General features: G+C 37.0%; 1 protein-coding gene across 9 annotated transcripts in view; it reads left to right on the plus strand.

Moving 5' to 3' along the window:
- The first annotated feature begins 284 nt into the window (after positions 1-284).
- Positions 285-22,355, plus strand: part of LOC123864366 (anoctamin-1-like) — a 34,272-nt gene continuing 12,201 nt past the window's right edge. For 2 of the 9 annotated variants that reach the window (XM_045904744.1, XM_045904748.1), the window contains exons 1-12: positions 285-863; positions 8,202-8,296; positions 13,111-13,221; positions 13,990-14,206; positions 16,696-16,761; positions 17,827-17,895; positions 19,466-19,626; positions 20,085-20,253; positions 20,614-20,734; positions 20,955-21,066; positions 21,478-21,638; positions 21,870-22,006. In XM_045904744.1, coding sequence (XP_045760700.1) covers positions 633-863; positions 8,202-8,296; positions 13,111-13,221; positions 13,990-14,206; positions 16,696-16,761; positions 17,827-17,895; positions 19,466-19,626; positions 20,085-20,253; positions 20,614-20,734; positions 20,955-21,066; positions 21,478-21,638; positions 21,870-22,006 — 1,650 coding nt within the window. In that variant the 5' untranslated portion in view covers positions 285-632. Of the gene's footprint in view, positions 864-4,087; positions 4,107-5,279; positions 5,515-8,201; positions 8,297-13,110; positions 13,222-13,989; positions 14,207-16,695; positions 16,762-17,826; positions 17,896-19,465; positions 19,627-20,084; positions 20,254-20,613; positions 20,735-20,954; positions 21,067-21,477; positions 21,639-21,869; positions 22,007-22,355 lie in introns of those variants that run through there. The other 7 variants (XM_045904749.1, XM_045904745.1, XM_045904750.1 and 4 more) reach the window with 7 other exon arrangements.

Raw genomic sequence — 22,355 nt, forward strand, 5'->3', positions numbered from 1 at the left:
TAATAGTCTCGACTGGGGGGCCGAGAACGAGTTAGGAGATAACCACTCATTTGTGACGCTCCCATTGTCGGCGGAACGTTGATGGATTATTTTTTAAAGAGATTTTGGATAGTATAACTGGACTGTGGTAGTGGTAACTACCTGTTTCCATATAGTTTTGGATCATTTTGATTTTGGACCATTGGAGTTTGGACTATTGGACAAGTTCAACAACCTTCAGAAAAATAATTCAAACTGTCAATGTCAAAAATAATTAATAATTAGCTGTCAATGTCACTCGGGGAGGTTGTCAAATAATTGGCAAAAAAACTTGGATTGGATTTCTGTGCTGGATTTTCTAAGTAAACTGATTTACATACGAAGAATTATTATTTTACTTTCGAGAATCTAGTCATCATTCTCCGCCTTGTTGAGTTTTCCATAATCCAAGTTTAGCTGACCTAACATAACAAGTATCGGGCGGAAAGTGTCTTGAAATGGTGTTGAACGTCTGAATGTCTGAACTCTGATGACGAATCGTCTCGAAGTCTAAAATCTAAATATGAATGTATCTGTAACCAATTGAAACAGTGCAATATTTGTTCTCATTCAGTGTTTCAGTGTTAATTTGCTAGTTTTGTCTGTTAGATGTGATGTCTGACGGAGATCCTTCTCTCGAAGAGGATGTCCCGAAACCTTTGTTAGAAAAGCCGGAAGAGAATGTGTTTACTCCTAAGATAGCGACTCCTATCTTCGCTGGGAGTGTGAAGCTGCTCCATAGACCTTCAGACACGGCGGAAACGGAGTCGTTTCTGTCTGATGCCCAACGCAATGATCTCGCCTTCCAACAGCTATTCCAGGATGGAGATGGAGCGGTTGAAGTCGTAAGTAGTATCGTAATTTTATATATAATAATCTGAATAATCATAACTGACATAATGGACTTAAAGCTCATTAGCATTTTCTACTACAAAAACTGGTGTAAGAGATAAGGAAGTTTTGTGGAGCTTATAAAATATATTACTATGCAAAAATCATTTGCAATATCTGCACTGCAAATTTCTACACTCGGCAATGATTATTTTAATAGATCAATTAATTTCTATCTTTCATAATAATAGTACAATTTGGCAGCCTTATTGGTTTGAAGCAATTTCTGCCAGGCAACCACAAACTTACTTATATCAAAATAAAAGTCTTGACATGCTCATTGACTGACTCATCAACACCCAGGCCAGGTCCTTGTAGTGGGTGTTGTGCTTGGTGCCATTTTTGGGCTTGATTTACATTTCCTTAGATATTTTTTTTTTAAACCAATCTAGATATTGTTATTTGAAGGGTATTGCTGATGGAAAAGCATAGTAGGTATATTATTTGCTTCCAAAACTATCTAAAGATTATAATCATAGGGTAATTTTTTCTAATGGGTGGCTTTTGAATATCTATATACTTACTCTATTTTCTAAGACTTTCTGACTTTTCATAACTCATAACAAAGCCTGCATAGATGGAGATTGAAAAGTGAAGGTTTTGAAACTTTTATTTTTTGTTGTTATAGCAGCAATAAAAATACTGTAATGTTGGAGGCCTAAACAATAAGAGAGTTGTTTATCTGGTGTGTGCTTTAATGAGCCCCACTAATTCTAAGGTGTGTTGCAATATACATATATGCGCTACAAGTGTTGTGGGTCACATACTGCACCTCCCAGGGCACTTGAAAAAAACATTCATTTTTTTTTTCACAACACTCACTGTATACTTTTCAAAATTTGTCTGCACATAAAAATATACTATTTTCTTTGGAAATCGCTTTACAGTTTTTATATATTTATCTTCTTAATTATTTTCCACGATTTTCATACATAAAGTCATGACGCTACTTGCTGTACTGTCCATTTTTCACCATCTGTAGATCTTCTTTAGGAGTTCTGTAAAATTTTATTTGTTAGTATGTGACATATTATTATAACAATTTTTTTCTCCCCTCTGTTGATTTGTCATGTCCTGGGTATTTCCATAGACTGGTTCCATACAGTGCACGATTTAAAAATTATCAATAATTATATCTTTACAAAATCTCTCTCTTCTCAATATTCTAATTTTAAATTTTGGTGCCCAGCCGGTGCATGTGCATGGTGGAGGCACACCAACTGGCAGGGTCGCCATGTAATGTTAGAGGCCCAAACAATAAAAGAGTTGATGATTCTGTGCATGCATTAATGAGACTCCTCAAATTCTAAGGTGCATTGCAGTACTGTATGTGCTACAAGTGGTGTAGGTCACATACTGCAATACATATTCTGTTACTACTCTAATCATGAGATACAGTCCGCTGACAGACAGACTGAAGGATGGACCAACAGTTTATTTTTTAATATATTATTTGGCTTGGGTGTATGCTTGGAAATGTGTGCCAATTCATCCAACACTGACTAAAAAAAGAATTATAAATTCTGCTTACCCATTTTAATAGGACACTCACAGGTTGATAGACAGAACATTTCCGAGAATACACCCTAATGTGGCTGATTTAAGGTTGATAAACAAAGTAAGCCTATTTTTCTAAATTCTATATAAAAAATATTTTTTTAACAAGTAACTATTTATTTAAATTTTTGGTACAGATAAAACAGAGAGTGAGGACAAACTTCATTTGTTATTGAACTTGAATATCCGAGTAAAAAAAAAATATTGACCAATTGAGTGGGATAATGATGTCATATTTTCCCTATTGTTTGCATATTTCTTAGCAGTGTGTAAGATACAAGAGTTAAATCCTATTACTCATACCTTTGCATTGGAGGAGGATAATTTGCTAAAATGTTTATTTACTGGTACATAAATAACTTAAGTACTTACTGAGATTAGTCTTTTGTGTGTCTTGGTCTATATAATTATCTATGCTTCAGTCTTGATCTATGCTCAGCAGACGTTATCATAACAGTTCATTTCATAATTATTTAAAGTAATTCATGATATAAATATAATTAACTTTCTATTTACTTTAATGTAATGTTCTCATAATTTTGTATGCTCCTAATTCATATGCTGTGTTCTTAATAATTTTAATAAGCTTTTCAACTTTCTTGCTGTTGGTTTAGAATGAACACTGTATAAACACAAAATAGTTAACAGTGTAAATTATTAACATCTAAAAAATACATAAAACCTGCTTTTCTGTTTAATGATATTATTAATTGTGTGGATAAATTAGTTGTGGCATCCCCTTCTAACCACTCTACTGTTTAATTCCGGGAGCTAGCTTTCTTCAGTCTTCTTATAGTTGTAGTCTGCCTTTATAAATTATACAGGATGTTCTGTCAGCGGCACAAAAACAGCTATTACGCTTAACTTTAACTATAAGAGATGAAGAGACTAGACAGACTGCTGAGGAAAGGAACTTTTTTTTAATTTATAAACAAGTGCTTGGCTGCAATCAGACCTGCTGGCAAGTTCTGATGCAGCCTAAGATAGAGCATGCTTGCCTATGTTGCTTACTATATTGTGATTTTAGATCTGTATAATATAATACTTATTATTATATCTGATGCCAATATTGAATATTTTAGTCCTGAAATGCTCTAAAACGTTACTTAATTAACTTGAAATGCCAATCCCATTGGTGTTTTTTGACTAATAAAGATAAGTGGTAAAAGGTCTTTCCACTGTAAATACCTATACGTATTTGGCGTTGTTGACACTATGTATCATGCGAAATGTATTTCGATTAGCTGTTCGTAGTATGTAGTTTCAGTACCGCCGTTTCTTTCATACGACTGTCACGTTACGTTTATGTAATAAAAATATTTTGAAAACAATGTTTGCTTCAGAAAGAATAGAATTTCGAAAATTTTAGCTGCGTCACTATGTAGTATTCACATTTTACTTATGTACAAAGAAATATTACTTACTTCAAAAGTATAGATCGGAAAAGTGTTTCCTGTAATACCATGTATTTGTATTCGTAAATATTAACAAGGCAGGAAGTTAATAGGCTTTCAAAAGTGTCTTTGTGTTGTGCCAAGTGATCAGTGAAACAGTAATTAAAAAATATTGTAAAAGTATGTGATTAAGTAACTAATTAATAGATTCCTATTAGGCCTAGGTAACAGCTTCTTATTTTCAAGGTTTGTACCGACTGTTTGACTTGTAGGTTGTAGGTTCAAAATATATCTACGTAAGTAAATAGGGCTTATGTTAAAGTAACTAAAGCCGAGTTTCAGTTATCAAAAAAAGATGCTGCACCCCAAATCCACGCTGTTTATGTGCGCCTTTTTATTTTAATAAAGAAGACTTAAACTTACGAGTACAATACACAATGTATTTAAAGTAATTGATGATTACATCCAAATGTAGAGCTTCCTCGCTTTTTACATAATGTCTCAAAAGTCTGCATCTAGTTTAAAATATTGAAATGCTAAAGCTGTTAGATGAAATCATTTACAACCCACAATGTAACTGTAAACTTGTTTTATCTCATACATAATAACTAGTGAGGGAGTGCAATGTAATATGTTTAGCATATTATATCCTTTCCTCCAAGCTTCCTGACGATTCAATGACTAACCATTTCATTATGATACTTTGTCTCACATTATGCCTCTGTCGATGACGTTAAAGTTCCTTTGCATAATTCTAAAATTAGCAAAGCCAGAAGTTATGTGTTTTCTATAATTACTATAATCTGTCAGAGAATTGAAGATAAGTCTTAAATGACCTAGGCCTTATCTTTTCAATTGCATCATTGCCCATGTTATAAATGCGATGTGTTTGTTTGTTGTTTAGTCCTTCAATCGCGCCACAGTAGAGCAACGGATTGACCAAAATTTTTTACATAGTTGACGACCTGGAGATTGACATCCCTAAAAATCAATCCCGAAATATCAAAGAGCTCCCTCTGCATTTTCGTGAAATCGTGAATGAACTCCCGCGAGTTCATCCACAATCCTTAGATCGGGAGTCGCAATAATTGATAAAAAATAAAGTGACAATTTAGGCGCTAATGTGAGACATTAAAGGCAAGAACTTATTATACCTAAGGCTTCATCTAATGAGGCTGTCATGATGCGAAGGGAAGAGAAAGAAAAAGAAGAAAAGAAGAAGATAGAGAGTTAGGAGGTTAGCATGATGGGGAGGTTATTTTGTCCGTGCAAGTCGGACACACCCGCAGAAGTCCGTAGGGATTTTTCCTCCCCCGACGAAAAAAAAGAAAAAGAAAGAAAAAAGATAGCTCTAATGAACTAGCTCTAATATGTATAAGTTAGGTAGTCCTTATAATGTGAAGTAGCTCGTAATTTCTACGATCGACGAGGTAATCAAATTCAGATGAATCAGCCTATACACCGAGACATGAAACTGCAAGGTCAGACAGTAGTGTCTTGTGTTTTTTCGCAGGAACAACAGTTCTTTTTGACTCACCGTCGCGACATGATGATCGCAAGGAGTTTTATCGAAGTGATGTGTTACGTTTTGTACGACATCGGCCGGAACCGGGTTATTAGAACACGAAGACGTGTTAGGTGCGGAAATTTTGAAGTATGCCATGAAGAATTAACCTGTTTATGAGTAATTTAGGTAACTTGTCGGTATAAAATTGTGCGTTGTTACTTATAGACACTGCAATAAATAATATAAACACAGCATGTTGCATTCGCTCGGTACTAATCCCAAATTCAAATTCAAAATATTTTTATTCCATTAGACGTGTACAAGTTCTTTTGAATCGTCAAAAGCATCTACCACTGGTTCGGAATGACTTTCCTACCGAGAAGAACCAGCAAGAAACTCGGCAGTTGCTCTTTTCAAAGATTTGATAATATGCCATGTATAAAAGCAATCGAAATTTTCCCGCGCAAAAAGTAACATATGTAAATCCGAATGCTAATACCAGTACTTGAGTTTCTTCCGAAAAAGGGCTCCTTTCCAGTCGATTCCTCATGACTAAGGATTGTTAAGGATTGACTACAACCCTTCGTATTCTGAGAGGAGAACCGCACTTAGTAGTGAAACGGCGCTGGATTGATCATGATGATGATATAAAGTCATCCCGCTGCTGTCGTCTATCTGTTTGAAAACATTACTCTCATAAAGTGCTGAAGTTTTCACCAGTAGATACCTACCTAGTGTCTCTCGGAGTTACCTATTGCCCATCTATACTAATACTAATAAATAAAATTGGAGTGTCTGTCTGTAATTTCGAAATAACTACCTCATATTAAGCTCATATGGTTATTTGAACGATACCAACACTGAATCACACGTTTTTTAAATTTTTGTCTGTCTGTCTGTCTGTCTGTCTGTCTGTCTGTCTGTCTGTCTGTCTGTCTGTCTGTCTGTCTGTCTGTCTGTCTGTCTGTCTGTCTGTCTGTCTGTCTGTCTGTCTGTCTGTCTGTCTGTCTGTCTGTCTGTCTGTCTGTCTGTCTGTCTGTCTGTCTGTCTGTCTGTCTGTCTGTCTGTCTGTCTGTCTGTCTGTCTGTCTGTCTGTCTGTCTGTCTGTCTGTCTGTCTGTCTGTCTGTCTGTCTGTCTGTCTGTCTGTCTGTCTGTCTGTCTGTCTGTCTGTCTGTCTGTCTGTCTGTCTGTCTGTCTGTCTGTCTGTCTGTCTGTCTGTCTGTCTGTCTGTCTGTCTGTCTGTCTGTCTGTCTGTCTGTCTGTCTGTCTGTCTGTCTGTCTGTCTGTCTGTCTGTCTGTCTGTCTGTCTGTCTGTCTGTCTGTCTGTCTGTCTGTCTGTCTGTCTGTCTGTCTGTCTGTCTGTCTGTCTGTCTGTCTGTCTGTCTGTCTGTCTGTCTGTCTGTCTGTCTGTCTGTCTGTCTGTCTGTCTGTCTGTCTGTCTGTCTGTCTGTCTGTTTGAAAAGGCTAATCTTCGGAACGGCTGGACCGATTTTGACGGGGTTTTCACAGACAAGTAGAGAATTGATCAGGGAGTAACATAGGCTATTTTTTTAACCGACTTTCAAAAAGGGAGTTGTGTTTTTCTACCCATGTACACCGAAAACTCCGAGATTTCTGAACCGATTTGCGTCATTTCTTTTTTAATCGGTAGAGGAACTTTGCGACATTGTTTCATAAAAAATTTGGAGTCCAACTCCTCAATCCTGATGCTGCAGGGGATCTGACCAATCCACGCGGGCGAAGCTGCGGGCATCAGCTAGTATTAAATATGTACATATAGGCCACCTGTGTACTAAGCCGAGATAAGTCAGCTAGTTTAATCCATCCATCCGTACTTCCATACTAATATTATAAATGCGAAAGTGTTTGTCTGTCTGTTACCTTTTCACGGCCCAACAGTGTAACCGCTCTGACGAAATTTGGTACAGGGTTAGCTTATATCCCGGGGACGGACATAGGCTACTTTTTATCCCGGAAAATCAAAGAGTTCCCGCGGGATTCCTAAAGACCCATCCACTTAACTGATTTGTATGTTTGGTACCGAAGTAGCTTGCGTCCCTGTAATCGAAATAGGCAACTTTTTATCCCGGAAAATCAAACAGTTCCCACGGGATTTAAAAAATCTAAATCCACGCGGACGAAGTCGCGGGCATCCTTAGTAGGTACATAATATAAAACTGGTTTTATCTAATAAGCAGTAAACTAAACAGGTAAATTGATACACAAGGTACCCCTACTGTTTACATTTCCAGTAATAGATTGTGAGATTACTTCATTGTATCCTTTGAAGTGTTCTTCATAGTTAGTGTCGCGAATTTTCAACAGTTTCTTTTCTTAGCTACTTATAAATGTGACAAGGACGAGACGTGACAAGAACGGAAACTACGATTAATTTGGTGTGTTCCGTAACCGATATTTCGACTCAGTTTCACGACGGGACTGCAGTGCTGCGAGAGATGAAGTTCGAGCTATCATGAGCAGTACCTACCGATATACCTACCCGCTTTCTTGGTCTTTTTGCTAATTTCGGATACTACAAAATGTCGTTAAACCACGAAATAAGCTTAAATTCATACGTTATATTAAGTTTTATAGACCCAGCTTTCTTCCAGCCAACATTAAGAGACATTACGTAGGTCGATCAGTCGCCCGGCGACTCAGTCGACAGTGACCGTGACAAGTCTATAAGATTCAAATAAAATTAGGCTTTTCAAACTGGTGACGCAAAAATTCAATATTATTATGCAGCAAATGCTATTCTTATAAAAATAAGTGTTAAAGTTAATCATAATCACTGGCAAGTGTGATTGACTGGCTGTATTGTTTGGGGCAGGCGGAGAAGACGCCGGAGCGGATGACGGACTTGCACGCCATGTCCGTGCTCAGCACCTACCAGGACACCCTGTCGCAGGACATGAACACGGATAGGTGAGTTCTATGTAGCTGCACCAGTGACGTCACAAGCTATAAGTTCGTCATAGCATGCTTTCACTGATGACCTGTTCCTCCTGTAGCTATATGATTCCTACCATCCTGAAACTCTTCCTGTAGTTATTGACTTAAACTCTATTGAATTGTACGAGTAGCATGATTGCGCTAAAGGTCAACGCACACTTTTCGAGCCGAACGCGTCGATCGAGTCGAAGGAAACAGGCATCACATAGCATCACAGGCGTTATGATAGGTTTGTCATAGCATGTTCCCACTCTATCTAATCATACCCTTCTCCGGTGCTCCCCTTTATCGTTTTTCCGTCCTGATACACTTCCTGTATTGTAAAATTCGGAGTTGTAGGTGCGTGTGTCAGCCAAACAGAATGATTGCGCTTAACGAAATGATTGCACCAAAGTTTGACAATAGGGAGGAAACGAAGAATTTTCCACGTCCGTGGTTCCGATATTCAAATTTCAGCCAGGAAGACTGTATTATTGCCAAACTATAACTAACTCTTTTTGGTTAATAAAGGGGCAAAAGTTTTTTATTGCTATGTAAAGGCTGTTTTACGACGAATAAAGCAACAGCTTGTGATAATGTGGCATGATTCATATGGAAAATTTGATTTTGCATAAGCAAGCACGTGGTAGTCCATTTATGCCGAGACAGCCTAATGCTGTAGAATTGGAATATTATGGTACGATAGTCTACCGCGCCGGAGATTCTTATTGTACCATGTTGTGGCGTAAATGAAGCTTTACATCTTTTACCTAGCATGTTCATAGTATTTTATCTGGGAATGATTGACTCTTGCACAAGAAATAAAATGTCCGATGATTCTAAACAAATGATTTTGTTACGTTTAACCATTCTGCAAGCTATCGCAAAAAACCTTGCGGAAGTCCGCTGCTAATGATAATTTTTGTAGCTTTGGCATTGGCCTCAAATCTATACTAATAAATAAAATTGGAGTGTCTGTCTGTAATTTCGAAATAACTACCGCATATTAAGGTCATATGGTTATTTGAACGATACTTTAACTGAATCACACGTTTTTAAAATTGTTGTCTGTCTGTCTGTTTGAAAAGGCTAATCTTGGGAACGGCTGAACCGATTTTGACGGGATTTTCACAGACAAGTTGAGAATTGACCAGGGAGTAACATAGGCTACTTTTTTAACCGACTTTCAAAAAGGGAGTTGTGTTTTTCTACCTATGTACACCGAAATCTCCGAGATTTCTGAACCGATTTGCGTGAATCCTTTTTTAATCAATAGAGGAACTTTGCGACATTGTTTCATAAAAAATCTCAATCCTGATGCTGCAGGGGATCTGACCAATCCACGCGGGCGAAGCTGCGGGCTTCAGCTAGTTCATAGTAAGTGGCAACCAACATACTTACTGACTCTACCTAAATTGCTTGGTATTGCGAAATTTTTTGTCAATCGCGTCCATAAAAAGCTGATTTTGTGATACTCGTAAGTTGATAATATTTTAATTCTGGGGATAAAATATTATGTCGAAAAATTCGTCTTTATAGACTAACACCTTTATCAAACCGATGCCTTTATCACGCCTTAAATACGTCAAAAAAATAGATCAATGCCTCAAGCGGTATAATACTCAATGGTATAAAGATGTTAATAGTTTCGCTATCGCATCCGAATGCGTCGGTGTGCTAACGCGAGGTAAATCCTTAAAGGCATTAAATTATAATTACTGTGCTTAAAAGTAACAAAAAAAACATGTTTTGAACTTTGGACATTTTAAATCTCAATAATATTTTTAGGCAATTCGTTCACTCTGACAATGGTCCACAACCAAGTTAATTGCGTTTAATATTCAAATATTCATTGTTTTGTGATGTCATTGGTTTGCACGCTGTGTCGGTAGCATGTATGTTTGTTTTAAAAGTTAACTGCAAGGAAGGCTGGCTGCGTATTGGCTACTATCCATGAACTACCTACTTGTCAATCGCTGCAGGAAGCGAACCACTGCACACTACGTATTATTTTGGTTCACGCACATCCTGAAGAACTGAGCAGTTGCAAATTAGCTTTGCGTCATTCAAGCAATGGATCGGAGGGAAAAATCTGGTAGTATAGCCAGAGTAAACTAGAGTGAGATAACTCTGAGACGATATGTCAAATATTAGGTAATGTAGACGTGCAATCAAAGAACAAGTGTAAATTAAAAATTTATAACACCCCCGACAAGTGAAGGTTACAGTAACTAGAAAAGAGCTGATAACTTTTAAACGGCTGAACCGATTTTCTTGGATTATAGTTAAGAACACTCTCGATCAAACCACCTTTCAAACAAAAAAAACTAAATTAAAATCGGTTCAATAGTTTAGGAGCTACGATGCCACAGACAGATACACAGATACACACGTCAAACTTATAACACCCCTCTTTTTGGGTCGGGGGTTAAAAATAGGACTACCTGCGTCAAATGTGCTAACATTTGACGTCTGTCACTGACGTCGAAGCCTCGACGTTTTGTCCTTTCTGTTCAGAAGTTCCTTTACTGTCGTGAACTGTGGTATAGCGATAAAAGCGCTCTTAGAGGCCCTGTATAGACGCTACCTCTGTACCAGTAGTTTTCGTATCCGGGGTCGACGGCAGTAATAAATAAAGTATGTAGTTGCTCAGGCAATAGTAACCAATATGCGGCAAGCCCTAACCTTACCTTATCGGCACGACCCTATTGATTGCCAGAACTAATGAGGTGATAAAAAACAAACTAATTAAGTACTATATATTTATACCTATATTTTTTTTATAGTACTACTTAATGTTAATAACAATTGTAACAATGTTTTGTATGAAGTTTGTACGTTAATCTGTGTATGTGCATTTTGCAATTTGTGTTGTGTTGTAGACTAAATGTTTAGTACGTTAATGTTTTAAAAGTTATGTAAGTACTTTTATATCTTCAGTTTTGTTAGAAGTTCTAAATGTTTTATGAATTACCTATCTTGGTCGTTAACCCTGTTTCCGTTAGCACGGTAATATTATGTATAATATATAGATAATATAATTATAGATAATATTACCGTGCCGTTAGCTTCGTATTTGAGCAGCCTCAGGCTGAGTAACTTACGACGCTTCTGAAATGAACACTTTTGCTCAGTGTTTACCCGTGGCCACTATGGGACATCACCCGTGGCCATTATGGGACATCACCCGTGGCCACTATGGGACATCACCCGTGGCGACTTTACGTAGCAACTAGCTGATGCCCGCGACTTCGTTCGCGTGGATGTAGTTTTTTAAAAATCCCGTGGGAACTCTTTGATTTTCCGGGATAAAAAGTAGCCTATGTGCTAATCCAAAGTATAATCTATCTCCATTCTAAATTTCAGCCCAATCCGTCCAGTATTTTTTGCGTGAAGGAGTAACAAACATACACACACACACACACATACAAACTTTCGCCTTTATAATATTAGTGTGAAGTGTGATACTGCCGGCGGCAGCGTGCCTCAGGTTGAGAAAGCGTCTCTACTTGAGCTACCGCGGGTTTTTAGGTGTGACTAAACCCGCGTCTGCTTCTATAATAGTGGATGAGAATCTCTAGGCATCAGTAAAAGACCAAAATTCACAAAAAGCGCCGCGCGCCATAATAGTTATCTATCTGCGGTCTGATATGCAACTCTATCAAAAGCTAGCTACATTGTTATTGACATGATTCGCAGCTTATAAATAGACGCAAGATCTCTATAAGTACATTACCCTCATTGGATGGTACTGGTATTACTTATTGGATGGTAATTGATGACGTCGTCGGTTCGGGCTTTGTTTTTCAGTGACTGGGTACTTACCTACCTATGAATGATCAGTGCATTCACTTTTTAATACGAATAAATAATGGGCAATTTTTGACTTCTTAAGTATTCATTAAGATTACTCAGCTATGATACTTATCTTACAAAAATACTAAATAGTCTTAGGTCGTAGTTTTTAGTGGGTATGCTGTAGCAGTGCCAGTGAGTCCCACATACCCGCTTGTGCGGGATGCGTAATTGCATTTTTACCAGCGGGAAAAACGAGGTTGACTTTATTTCTGTCCGGTTATCAAATTGGCTAGGCATTGGTTATACGTATAGGTAAACAAACATAGGCACTTAAATTATACAAAAGATTTCACTGTTGGTAAATATACAACTGGCAAATAGTTACTGAAAAAAAGATACGTTTGAGTTTTTTCATTTATTGGTGATATAATGTTTGGTAGAGTTCTTTGTAGAGTTACGAGTCCTTATCGATGTAAGAATGTAAATTAAACGGAATCGATTCGTTGCGGCTGTAATAATTACAAGGGTATATCAATTAGTTTTTCGCAGCAAAACACGCAAAAGAAATCGATTACTAGTCGGTACCTACTTTAATTAATTAAATATGTACCCTTACATATTATATAGCTAATAAATGCCCTGAGCGTCTCGTGTGTTGTTTAAAAGACTTTGAAATATGATGATGAAGGCAGATACATATATAAAATTCTGAAAATTAAACGTTAATGAATTTAGAGCCTCGATAGCTCAACGGTAGAGGAGCGGACTGAATTCCGAAAGGTCGCCGGTTCAAACCCCACCCGTTGCACTATTGTTGTACCCGCTCCTAGCACAAGTTTTACGCTTAATTGGAGGGGAAAGGGGAGTATTAGTCATGATTAGCATGGCCAATATTCTTAAAAAAATGACTTTGTTGTTTAATAGGTGTATATAAATAATCCACTAGGCACTAATACAGGTGAGGGTGACAAAATTGGTGAACAACAGTGTGTCCACGACTAACATTGCAGGGACAACGGTAGCGACGCCTCCACCAGGCCTGCGGAGGAATGCGCGTGCGGCGAGCCCGTGGTGCCGGATGTGGTCAACAACAATGGCAAACCCGTTGCCAACCATTGCTCGTAAGTAGACTATCCAGTGGACACACTCGCAAAGTTTTTAGGCTTCCGTACCTCAAAAGGAAAAACGGAACCCTTATAGGATCACTTTGTTGTCTGTCTGTCTGTATGTTTCGAATGCGACAGGCAGACAGGCTGAGCTGTATAATACAGCCATTTGGGGCGGTGTCACAGATGAAAATGTTTCATTTGTATGCTTTGTTTTTATCTGTGACACCAACATCAAATAAATGCATTCAATCGGAAAATTAATGCGTACACGACTATCTGACTGGGTGTAGTGAATAGTATATGGAAATAATTTCTTTCATAACATAATGATGGCTATATGGCTCGGTGACGGCTATTGTGCATGTCTCATTGTTTAATTGTATATTTCTAATTTTTATTCATTATTTATTGGTCAAGGGAAGGTTTAATAATGCGATGATGCATGTGGAAAACTGATACCTACTGATTTTAGATGGATATTTTAATAGTGCGTAAGGATTTTGCGTTGGGATAGGTATAAGGTGGAAAAAAATCGATTAAATATCAATATAATTTTTTAAAGTGAATGTGAATCATTCAAAGAAGTATAATGTTTATATATTTATAGGGAGTTTGTCGTTCTCAACAAGTTCGTTAAATTAGGGAGTTTAGATTTATTAACATCGATTCGGAGTTTACATGAGTTTCTTTATTAGAGGATCTAATGATCTATTTTTTAGATGTAGCCATTTACATTTTTCGGCCTTCTGAAAATTCTAATGACTCTTGCCCTATTTTCAGGATAGTAATGGGTGGTATACTAAATAACCCCTCATTGACTTTCAACGACGGGGTAAGATCTGTGGACTTCGTGCTAGTATGGGAGGCTGCGAAAGATGACGCGACCACGCCGCGGGCTTACGAATGCCGGAAAGTCTTCGAACGGAACCTCGAGAATGAAGGCCTTCAGTTAGAACGAGAAGCGCCCGAGGATCTGTATGGATTGCACTTTATCAAGGTATTTATCAGGGGGCACGGCAGTGCCCCCGCCAAGACGAGCCAAACGGCGGCTGGGGCGCTACGTACCTTTTTCTCGAAGTGTTTCGCCGTATTTTCGACCCGCCATAACTTCGGTCTGGATAACGTTAGAAAGCTGAAATTTTCAATATAAGGTGTCCTCAGCAAATTTACCAAATATACCAAGTATCACATATCTAGCTTTTATGGTTACAGATTTATTGATACCTAAAATACGCCGATTTCGTCCCTCACTGATGATCATCAAAACCTCTACTCAAAACCTCTAAGGTACTTCCCGAAGTCCTAGAAGGCTGAAATTTGGTATGTAGACTAGAAATTGCATACAAACTACAGGAAAATTAAGAAATTGGAAATTGCCCCCCCTCTACGCCTCTTATGAGAAAAGCAAATCTGTAAATTCTGTCGCTAGAATGCTGATATTTTCAGGATAAGATGTCCTTGGCAGATTTATTAAACGCACTGAGTATCAATTGTCTAGCTTTTATAGTTTCAGATTTATTGACAGTCAAAACTTCTAGTCTGTAATTCTAGGGTACTTCCCGAAGTCCTAGAAGACTGAAATTTGGTATGTAGACTAGAAATTGCATACAAACTACAGGAAAATTAAGAAATTGGAAATTTCCCCCCCTCTACGCCTCTTTTGGGGGAAGCAAATCTGTAAATTCTGTCGCTAGAATGCTGATATTTTCAGGATAAGATGTCCTTGGCAGATTTATTAAACGCATTGACTATCAATTGTCTAACTTTTATAGTTTCAGATTTATTGACAGTCAAAACTTCTAGTCACAAATTCTAGGGTACTTTCTGAAGTCCTAGAAGACTGAAATTTGGCATTAAGCAGGAATTTCAAGAAATATGAACAACAGATAAATTAAGAAATCGGGTCCCCCTTCATCCCCTCGTATATGAGATGCATATCTGTAAAATCTGTTACTCGAATACTAATGTTTTCAAGATAAGATGTCCGTGGCAGATTTATCAAACGTACCAAGTATCTGTGTTTCCTGAAGTCCTAAAAGACTGAAGTTTGGTATATCTGCTTTAAAATTGAGTTGCAAGATTCCACCCGAACAAACATATTTACATACGAGTACATTGCAAGTTGAATAAAAGCTTTTAAAAAAAGAGGTAACGATAGAGAGTGGGCCATGAAAATGATGTACCTACAAGAAATAGATCCAAAAAAAATCTAGGGCACCTGCCAAAAAGAAATGAAATCCCACCAAAAACATTTCATGTAAAAAGATAGCCAAGACTCACAAGTTCATAATGTTTTCACTGTTAAAAAGTTATGAGATCTCTAGTAGAGCCAAGCCCCTAGCTGAGCTTAGATTTGTGCTGGCCATGGGAGCTATCTCAAGTCCAAAGTATATAGCTTTTAAATGTTCTTGACTATATGACATTTATAACAATAAATAACAAATCACTCTACTTACAAGCTCTGATTCTACAAACCCTATATCTTGGTAAAAAAGTGCGGCTTGGCCGTTTAGAGTTCGTGGATTTTTTATCTGAAATAACATTTAAGCCCGGAATAGCTTCTGCGACCATCACGAAGTACAATACAAATTAGTAATTGTCGAACAAACTATTCCTTATGGCCTTAAAATATGTTATGTCATGTAATAGTTTTACGAACATTAAACGGCCAAGCCGTCCTTTTTTACCAAGATGTAGGGTTTGTAGAATCAGAGCTTGTAAGTAGAGTGATTTGTTATTTATTGTTATAAATGTCATATAGTCAAGAACATTTAAAAGCTATATACTTTGGACTTGAGATAGCTCCCATGGCCAGCACAAATCTAAGCTCAGCTAGGGGCTTGGCTCTACTAGAGATCTCATAACTTTTTAACAGTGAAAACATTATGAACTTGTGAGTCTTGGCTATCTTTTTACATGAAATGTTTTTGGTGGGATTTTCATTTACTAAACTAAACACAGAAGAGGAATACAGTGATCTCCTTCATGTTTCATTTTCCTAATCCAATTTCTACCGTCAGTTTGTAAAGCTGAGTTTTATTTGTGTAAAAGCCACATCGACTGCACTCAGTAAGCATGCCCTGACGCTTAGGTCGATAAGAAGAAAATTCTTGCATTAATAGAGTACAGTTGCGAGATAGAGTAAAAGAAGACTAGAAAAAGAATAGTATTATTTTTATGTGTTAGGATCAAAAGTGGTACCTATTGTATAATTTAACATTATTATATTTTGCCTAATTGTATGAATTGAGGGCCCTACTCGTATTTATGTTCCTCTAGGGAGTCTGCACCAAATGGTTAATTTAATTACACGTCACCTTTGCCGCACCTTATTATCAAGTTCTAATTTTTACTTAGAATTTTTTCAAAATACCAAATAAATACACCTATATACACATTGCGTATTTAAATTGGTAGATCATAGATTATAATTTGTACAAATAATTGTAATGTTACACATAGTAAATTATGCTTTTATTTTTTCAGATTCACGCACCACTCTCAGTACTTAGAGATTACAGCGAGGTTCTTAAACTTAGGATGCCTATGAAGGTATGAATTAACTTTTTATATAGGTACTCTTATCTTAACGTTTCTTACACTTGATGTCAGCCTAGTGTTATGTTGGTGTGATATTATATTTTAAGCTTAGCGCACACTACAGCAAGTAGTCCAGTAGTATGAGTAACATTTAGTATATTGCTTACAAAATTCTATGTGCCATTAAGAATTATCAGTACTAATTTTTTTTTGTTGCTGTGTAAAGATGTGCGTTAGTCTTAAAATACATTATTCTATGCCTTCCAGAAATAAATATGTTATTGTTAGTGTACTGTGTAACCCCTTGAGCTGACTTTTTGAAAGCTTTTCTATTACAGTAAAATATATACCAAAGTTCCTTCCTACCTTATCCAATTTTTATTATATTTTATAAACTTTAGTTTCTTTGTATCTATCTGGCTGATAACATTCTATATAAATGAAAGAATGTAAAATTTACCTAAAAACAATAAAATGATTGAATAATTTTAGAGCGCATTGGTGTTAATTTTTCGATGTTAACGAAAGCTCAAGTATAACTAAATTACTTCAAAAATAATAGTTTACCGCACGAGTGTTGTAATCTTTGTGTGGCGTGCAGTAATACGCGCGAATCCGTATGTAAGCAATCACAAGGTATCAAGGTAAAGATAGACTGAGCCCACGTACGCAACGCACGTGAACGCATTATGACGTGTAGACACTTGGTTCTATATAAAAAGGTATATATTAGAAATATGCACATATCGAATGATTAATGCAACGCAATCCCTCGCTTCCCATGGGACGTTTATCTGCGATTTACACATCGGCGTGGAAAGTAAGAAGGGATGTCCGTATAATATCCCACCCGTGAGACCAGTATGTTTCTTCTTGCAGTATTTTTTTAAATGCAAATATGCAGTTGTGCAGTATGTCAGAGTACAGAGAAAACGTATGCGTGTGGCAGAAAACGTACGTTGCAACTCGCAAACGTGAGCTATGTCATGCGTTTACACAAACATAGAAACGTTGCATCGCATACGTTGCGTACGTAGAACAAGTCTGTCTTTACCATAATCGTGTGTACGTTCGTAGGAATGCAGTAAGATACGCAAAGGTGGGCGGACGAATGCGATACTGAACGCTGCGATGTATATGTCGAAGGTATGCGGCTGTCGTGACTACGGATGCGTACATACATTATGCTTTCTAACAGTTTCATAGCTTGGGGTGGTGTGGCGCCATGCTAATTCCGTTTTGCTTTTTGGTGGTCAAATCGTTCTTGGTGTTGGGTCATTATTGTTGAAATCAATCATTTAGAGTTGGAATTAGATTTACAACTAAAAATCTGTACATAAATGCCGTGCTAAGCTAACAGATTGATATAGGAATTATGTTGTTTGTTTTCGCGATATCCTGCTATTTTGCTATGCAAATGTCATTGTTGGTGGGCATTTCAAAGATTTTTGGTGTTGTTCGTTCTGATTTAAATCATCAAAAGTTTGAATATATCGTTTAAAAGCGCTTAAATATAAAATTTATTAATTTATAAGTCTTTTGTGATTTAAATCTTCCTGATTTTCTTGTTTCGATATTCATTTTTAAAATAATTAAATATCATGTGAGATTCTCTTAAGATTGTTATGTTCTTTGGTCGCTCTAGTGCTGTAATTTGTGTATTCATAATATTTAATGTACATAGTAGTTTCTGCTATAATCTAGAATTCTAAACAAATTGTAGTGCTGCTAAAAGCTAAAATAACAAATCATGGCCTGTACTACTATATATTATAATTAATAGTACATCTAATAGTTTTAGAGTGATAACCATCCAGTTTTAGTTTGAACAAAACTAAATAAATATCACTAACGCTTTACAGTTCGTGGTTGCTTTTACCAAATCGTACTCTTGCTATTCCAAATACTTTTATCTGAATCCATATCAAACATTCAGCATGCAACATTTATTAATTTCATGGTATAGCAATAGTGGACAAAGAAAATCATAATAACCCGAAATAGTGCTAAAATTGTTTTTTAATGTTGTAGCTACTCTGTATGTAAAATTGCGATACCTGTAGTTAATTTCAACACTAGGAAAATATTTGTAGTATGTATTTTTTTGCATGTGACTGACTGGTTGTCTGTGGTTTAGTAATAAAGTACCTATCCATTGTGGGCCCATAACAGTACGTTACGTGCTCGTAGTGTTCGAAGCTGACATATTACTGTAGATAGAAGGACCATATTTTATTGGAATTTTAATACATTCGCTCGTAAACTGCCACTTGTTTCACCGCTGCCAAAACTTATAGTGGACTATTACGCCTTTAGCCAGCTATTGATATTTGTGATCCAACTTTAATTTCCTTCTTTGCGCACTTGCGTCATAAATAACTATTATTGCACAGTCTGCCGTAAAACTCTAATGTTTCGACAACGGTGAAATAAAAGCGAATTTACGTGCTTATGTATTCCAATTTTATTTTATAGTAAAGCGTTAGAGGAGTATATCATGTAAAAAATTTAAAATATAACCATAATATAGGTAATTAACGGAATCATAATTTCTTTTTTGTCCATATTTCTATATTTATTTTATAATTTTCCTACATTTTTTCAAGCATGACGTCAATAATAAGTTTTTAACTAAGCAAATAAACTGATTATTTATCCAAAAAACTGATTAAAGGAAAATGAACTTTACGCACTTGTTTTAAAATATAATTTCCAGTTTTCAGCTCTCAAAGATGTTCACGAGAAGACGAACAGTCTCATAGACAAGATAGACGGCTGTTGGGACAACTTAATGTCTAAAATTAGAGTCGATCCAAACATGTTCCCTGAGAGAAAACATCGACTCACCGCTATTTATTCTAAGGATAAGGAGTATTTGTAAGTTTTTTACTTTAATTGTACATATATTTGCAAATTCGAATATACGTAATATCTTTCATCCATCCGTCAGCCTGTATTCTTCCACTGTTAGACATAGGCGTTTTGGAGAGCAATATTATATTTATTATTATGAATATTTGTTTAACAATCACAATTTTTCCGCTAAACGGTTAAAAATGAGAAAAAAAATCATTACATATACCTAGAGTAGTTAAGAACAATCAGAAGTTGTAGAAATAATCATCATCATTATCAACCCATCACCGGCTCACTACTGAGTACGAGTCCATAGTCCACCAGGTTTCTTAGTGGGGGTCTATGTTATAATGGAAAGCTATGTGCAAGATTTCAATTTGTTAAGCATACTAAACTTCGCTACCATATTCGTGCGTTTCCTTCTTACACGGCGTCACCAATTACCAAAGATAAAAAGATAGACCCTCTATGCTTTCCAGATTCGATACAGCATCGGAATGTTTCTGGACGCCGTCGATTCGTTCTCGCATAGTCCAGTTCATATTGGACCGCAAGAAGTTTTCCGACTCGCCTGGCGACGACTTTGCGTTTGGAGTCACTCGCCTTATAGCTGATAACGCGTACAGCGCTGCCTACCCGCTGCATGATGTAAGTAAAATGAACCTTAACTGCCTTGTCTTAGAGCTCAAGTTTGTCTATACACCTACAGCCAATGCTCCAAGCGGAAAACTTGCGAGATAAAAGTGATATTGTATCGGAGTCGTCGTCAAACGTACAAGTATAGACGTCCTTCGACACAACCATCGTAATGTTTCTGAAGGACGCTATCGATTCGTTCTCAGTTCGACTCAGTTGCATGAAACGTGGTCCCATCTTGACCACGACTCATGCAACTGAGTCGAAATTTCGGCAGTTAAAATACTAAATTTGTCGTCGTATGTACCCGTTATCTACCAATATAAAATGTCGTTAAACCACGAAATAAGCTAAAAATCATTGCATTTGCAGGGTGATCTCAAAACTCCCGGCTCAATGCGGTACCTCCTATACACTGAATGGGCAAGCGTTTCCAAATGCTTAAAATATCAACCCTTGGACTACGTGAAGGATTATTTCGGGGTTAAAATAGGTAATTTTTATGATTTACTACTTATAAGTGAGTTTCATAAGTCTACATATTTTTACGATAATAGGTATCAAAAACTCGACATTTGAGGTACAGATGATAAAGATAAACGGCAGAATTAGGACAAAATTTGTCCTATTTAAATCATATATAGACATACCTTATTCATTATAATATTGTCCATGCTCAATAACGCCATACTGCATGAATTTTTTGTTGTCAGGGCTATACTTCGCGTGGCTGGGCTTCTACACACACATGCTGATTCCCGCGTCTGTGGTCGGTCTCATTTGCGTTATATACTCGGCTGCGACTGTCTTCAGTAACAAACCCAGGTAAGAACCATTATTATATTCGTCAATAATAGGGTAACTTGTTTACTTCCTTAATAAAACTAAGAGAAAAAATTGTGTACAGTACCCAGCAGGAAACATTTCCCTTCGGACTTTAGAAAGAGATAAATAATCGACAGCTTCGGCTTCGTAGAGCTTTGTCTTTGTCTTTCATATCTATGTGTTTTGTGGGTCTCGACTATAGAGACAACACTTTTATCGAAAGTTTGGTATATAATTTTTCCTGCCGGGTACAGTACCCAATATCATCCTGATATCAATGTACACAACACCCTCTATCTACGCTTGGCTAAGATTTTAGTGTTCCTTCATTAAAATAGACCTGCATCCATCAATGATTATATTTAAAAAAAAAAAAAACAGTAAGTGAGTGATAGTCTGTGTTTTCCCCAGTGAAGACGTGTGCAACTACAATTCGTCGATAAGGATGTGTCCCCAATGCGATTACTTCTGCGAGTTCTGGGACTTGCGCGCCACTTGCCTGCAGTCGCGGATAACTTACTTGTTTGACAACCCTACCACGGTGTTCTTCGCTATATTCATGAGCTTCTGGGGTAGGTAATTTTCTTTCCCTTTGTTAACAATGAAGACAAGCAGTCTAAGGTTGAAATCTACAAGAGCTCACTTTGACTTTGCTTAGACTTAAGTTTCAGTTAAAACGAGACAGATTTATGCCAGCAGTATAACGCTGTCTCGTTTTAACAGTGTCTTAAGTCTGAGTCAAAGTGCGCTCTAAAGATCTCAGCCTTAGTGACTATATTATTTACAAAAACTTATTTTTATAGCTGCCTGCTTCCTGGAGCTATGGAAGAGATATTCCGCCGAGATGACGCATAGATGGGATTTGACGGGATTCGACGTGTACGAGGAACACCCCAGACCGCAGTACTTAGCTCGTTTGGCGCACGTCAAACGGACGCAGGTAAGAAAATAAATATGTAGATTGCTGAAAACATAGAAGCATAAAGAACTTAGGATGAAAACTTGATAATGCTCAATCATCATAAAATTGTCAACCCAATGCACCATATTTGAGCTATGTGTTTGACTGGTATCCTGGCTGATAGGAATCAACGAATAGGTTGGAGGGGATAATTATTATCCTCTCAAACCTTGTCAATACTTGTTGTTTACATAATGCCAGCTATGAAGACGTTTTGAATCCACTATGTTCTCATTCTAACTGCTCTGTGCATCCGCGCTTTAGGGCAAAGCAGATTATAAAAGCGAAAATTCTTTAATATGTACCATTATTATTTGAAACTTGATGA

The sequence above is a fragment of the Maniola jurtina genome, chromosome 4, assembly GCF_905333055.1.
Source record: "Maniola jurtina chromosome 4, ilManJurt1.1, whole genome shotgun sequence".
Lineage (NCBI taxonomy): Eukaryota > Metazoa > Arthropoda > Insecta > Lepidoptera > Nymphalidae > Maniola > Maniola jurtina.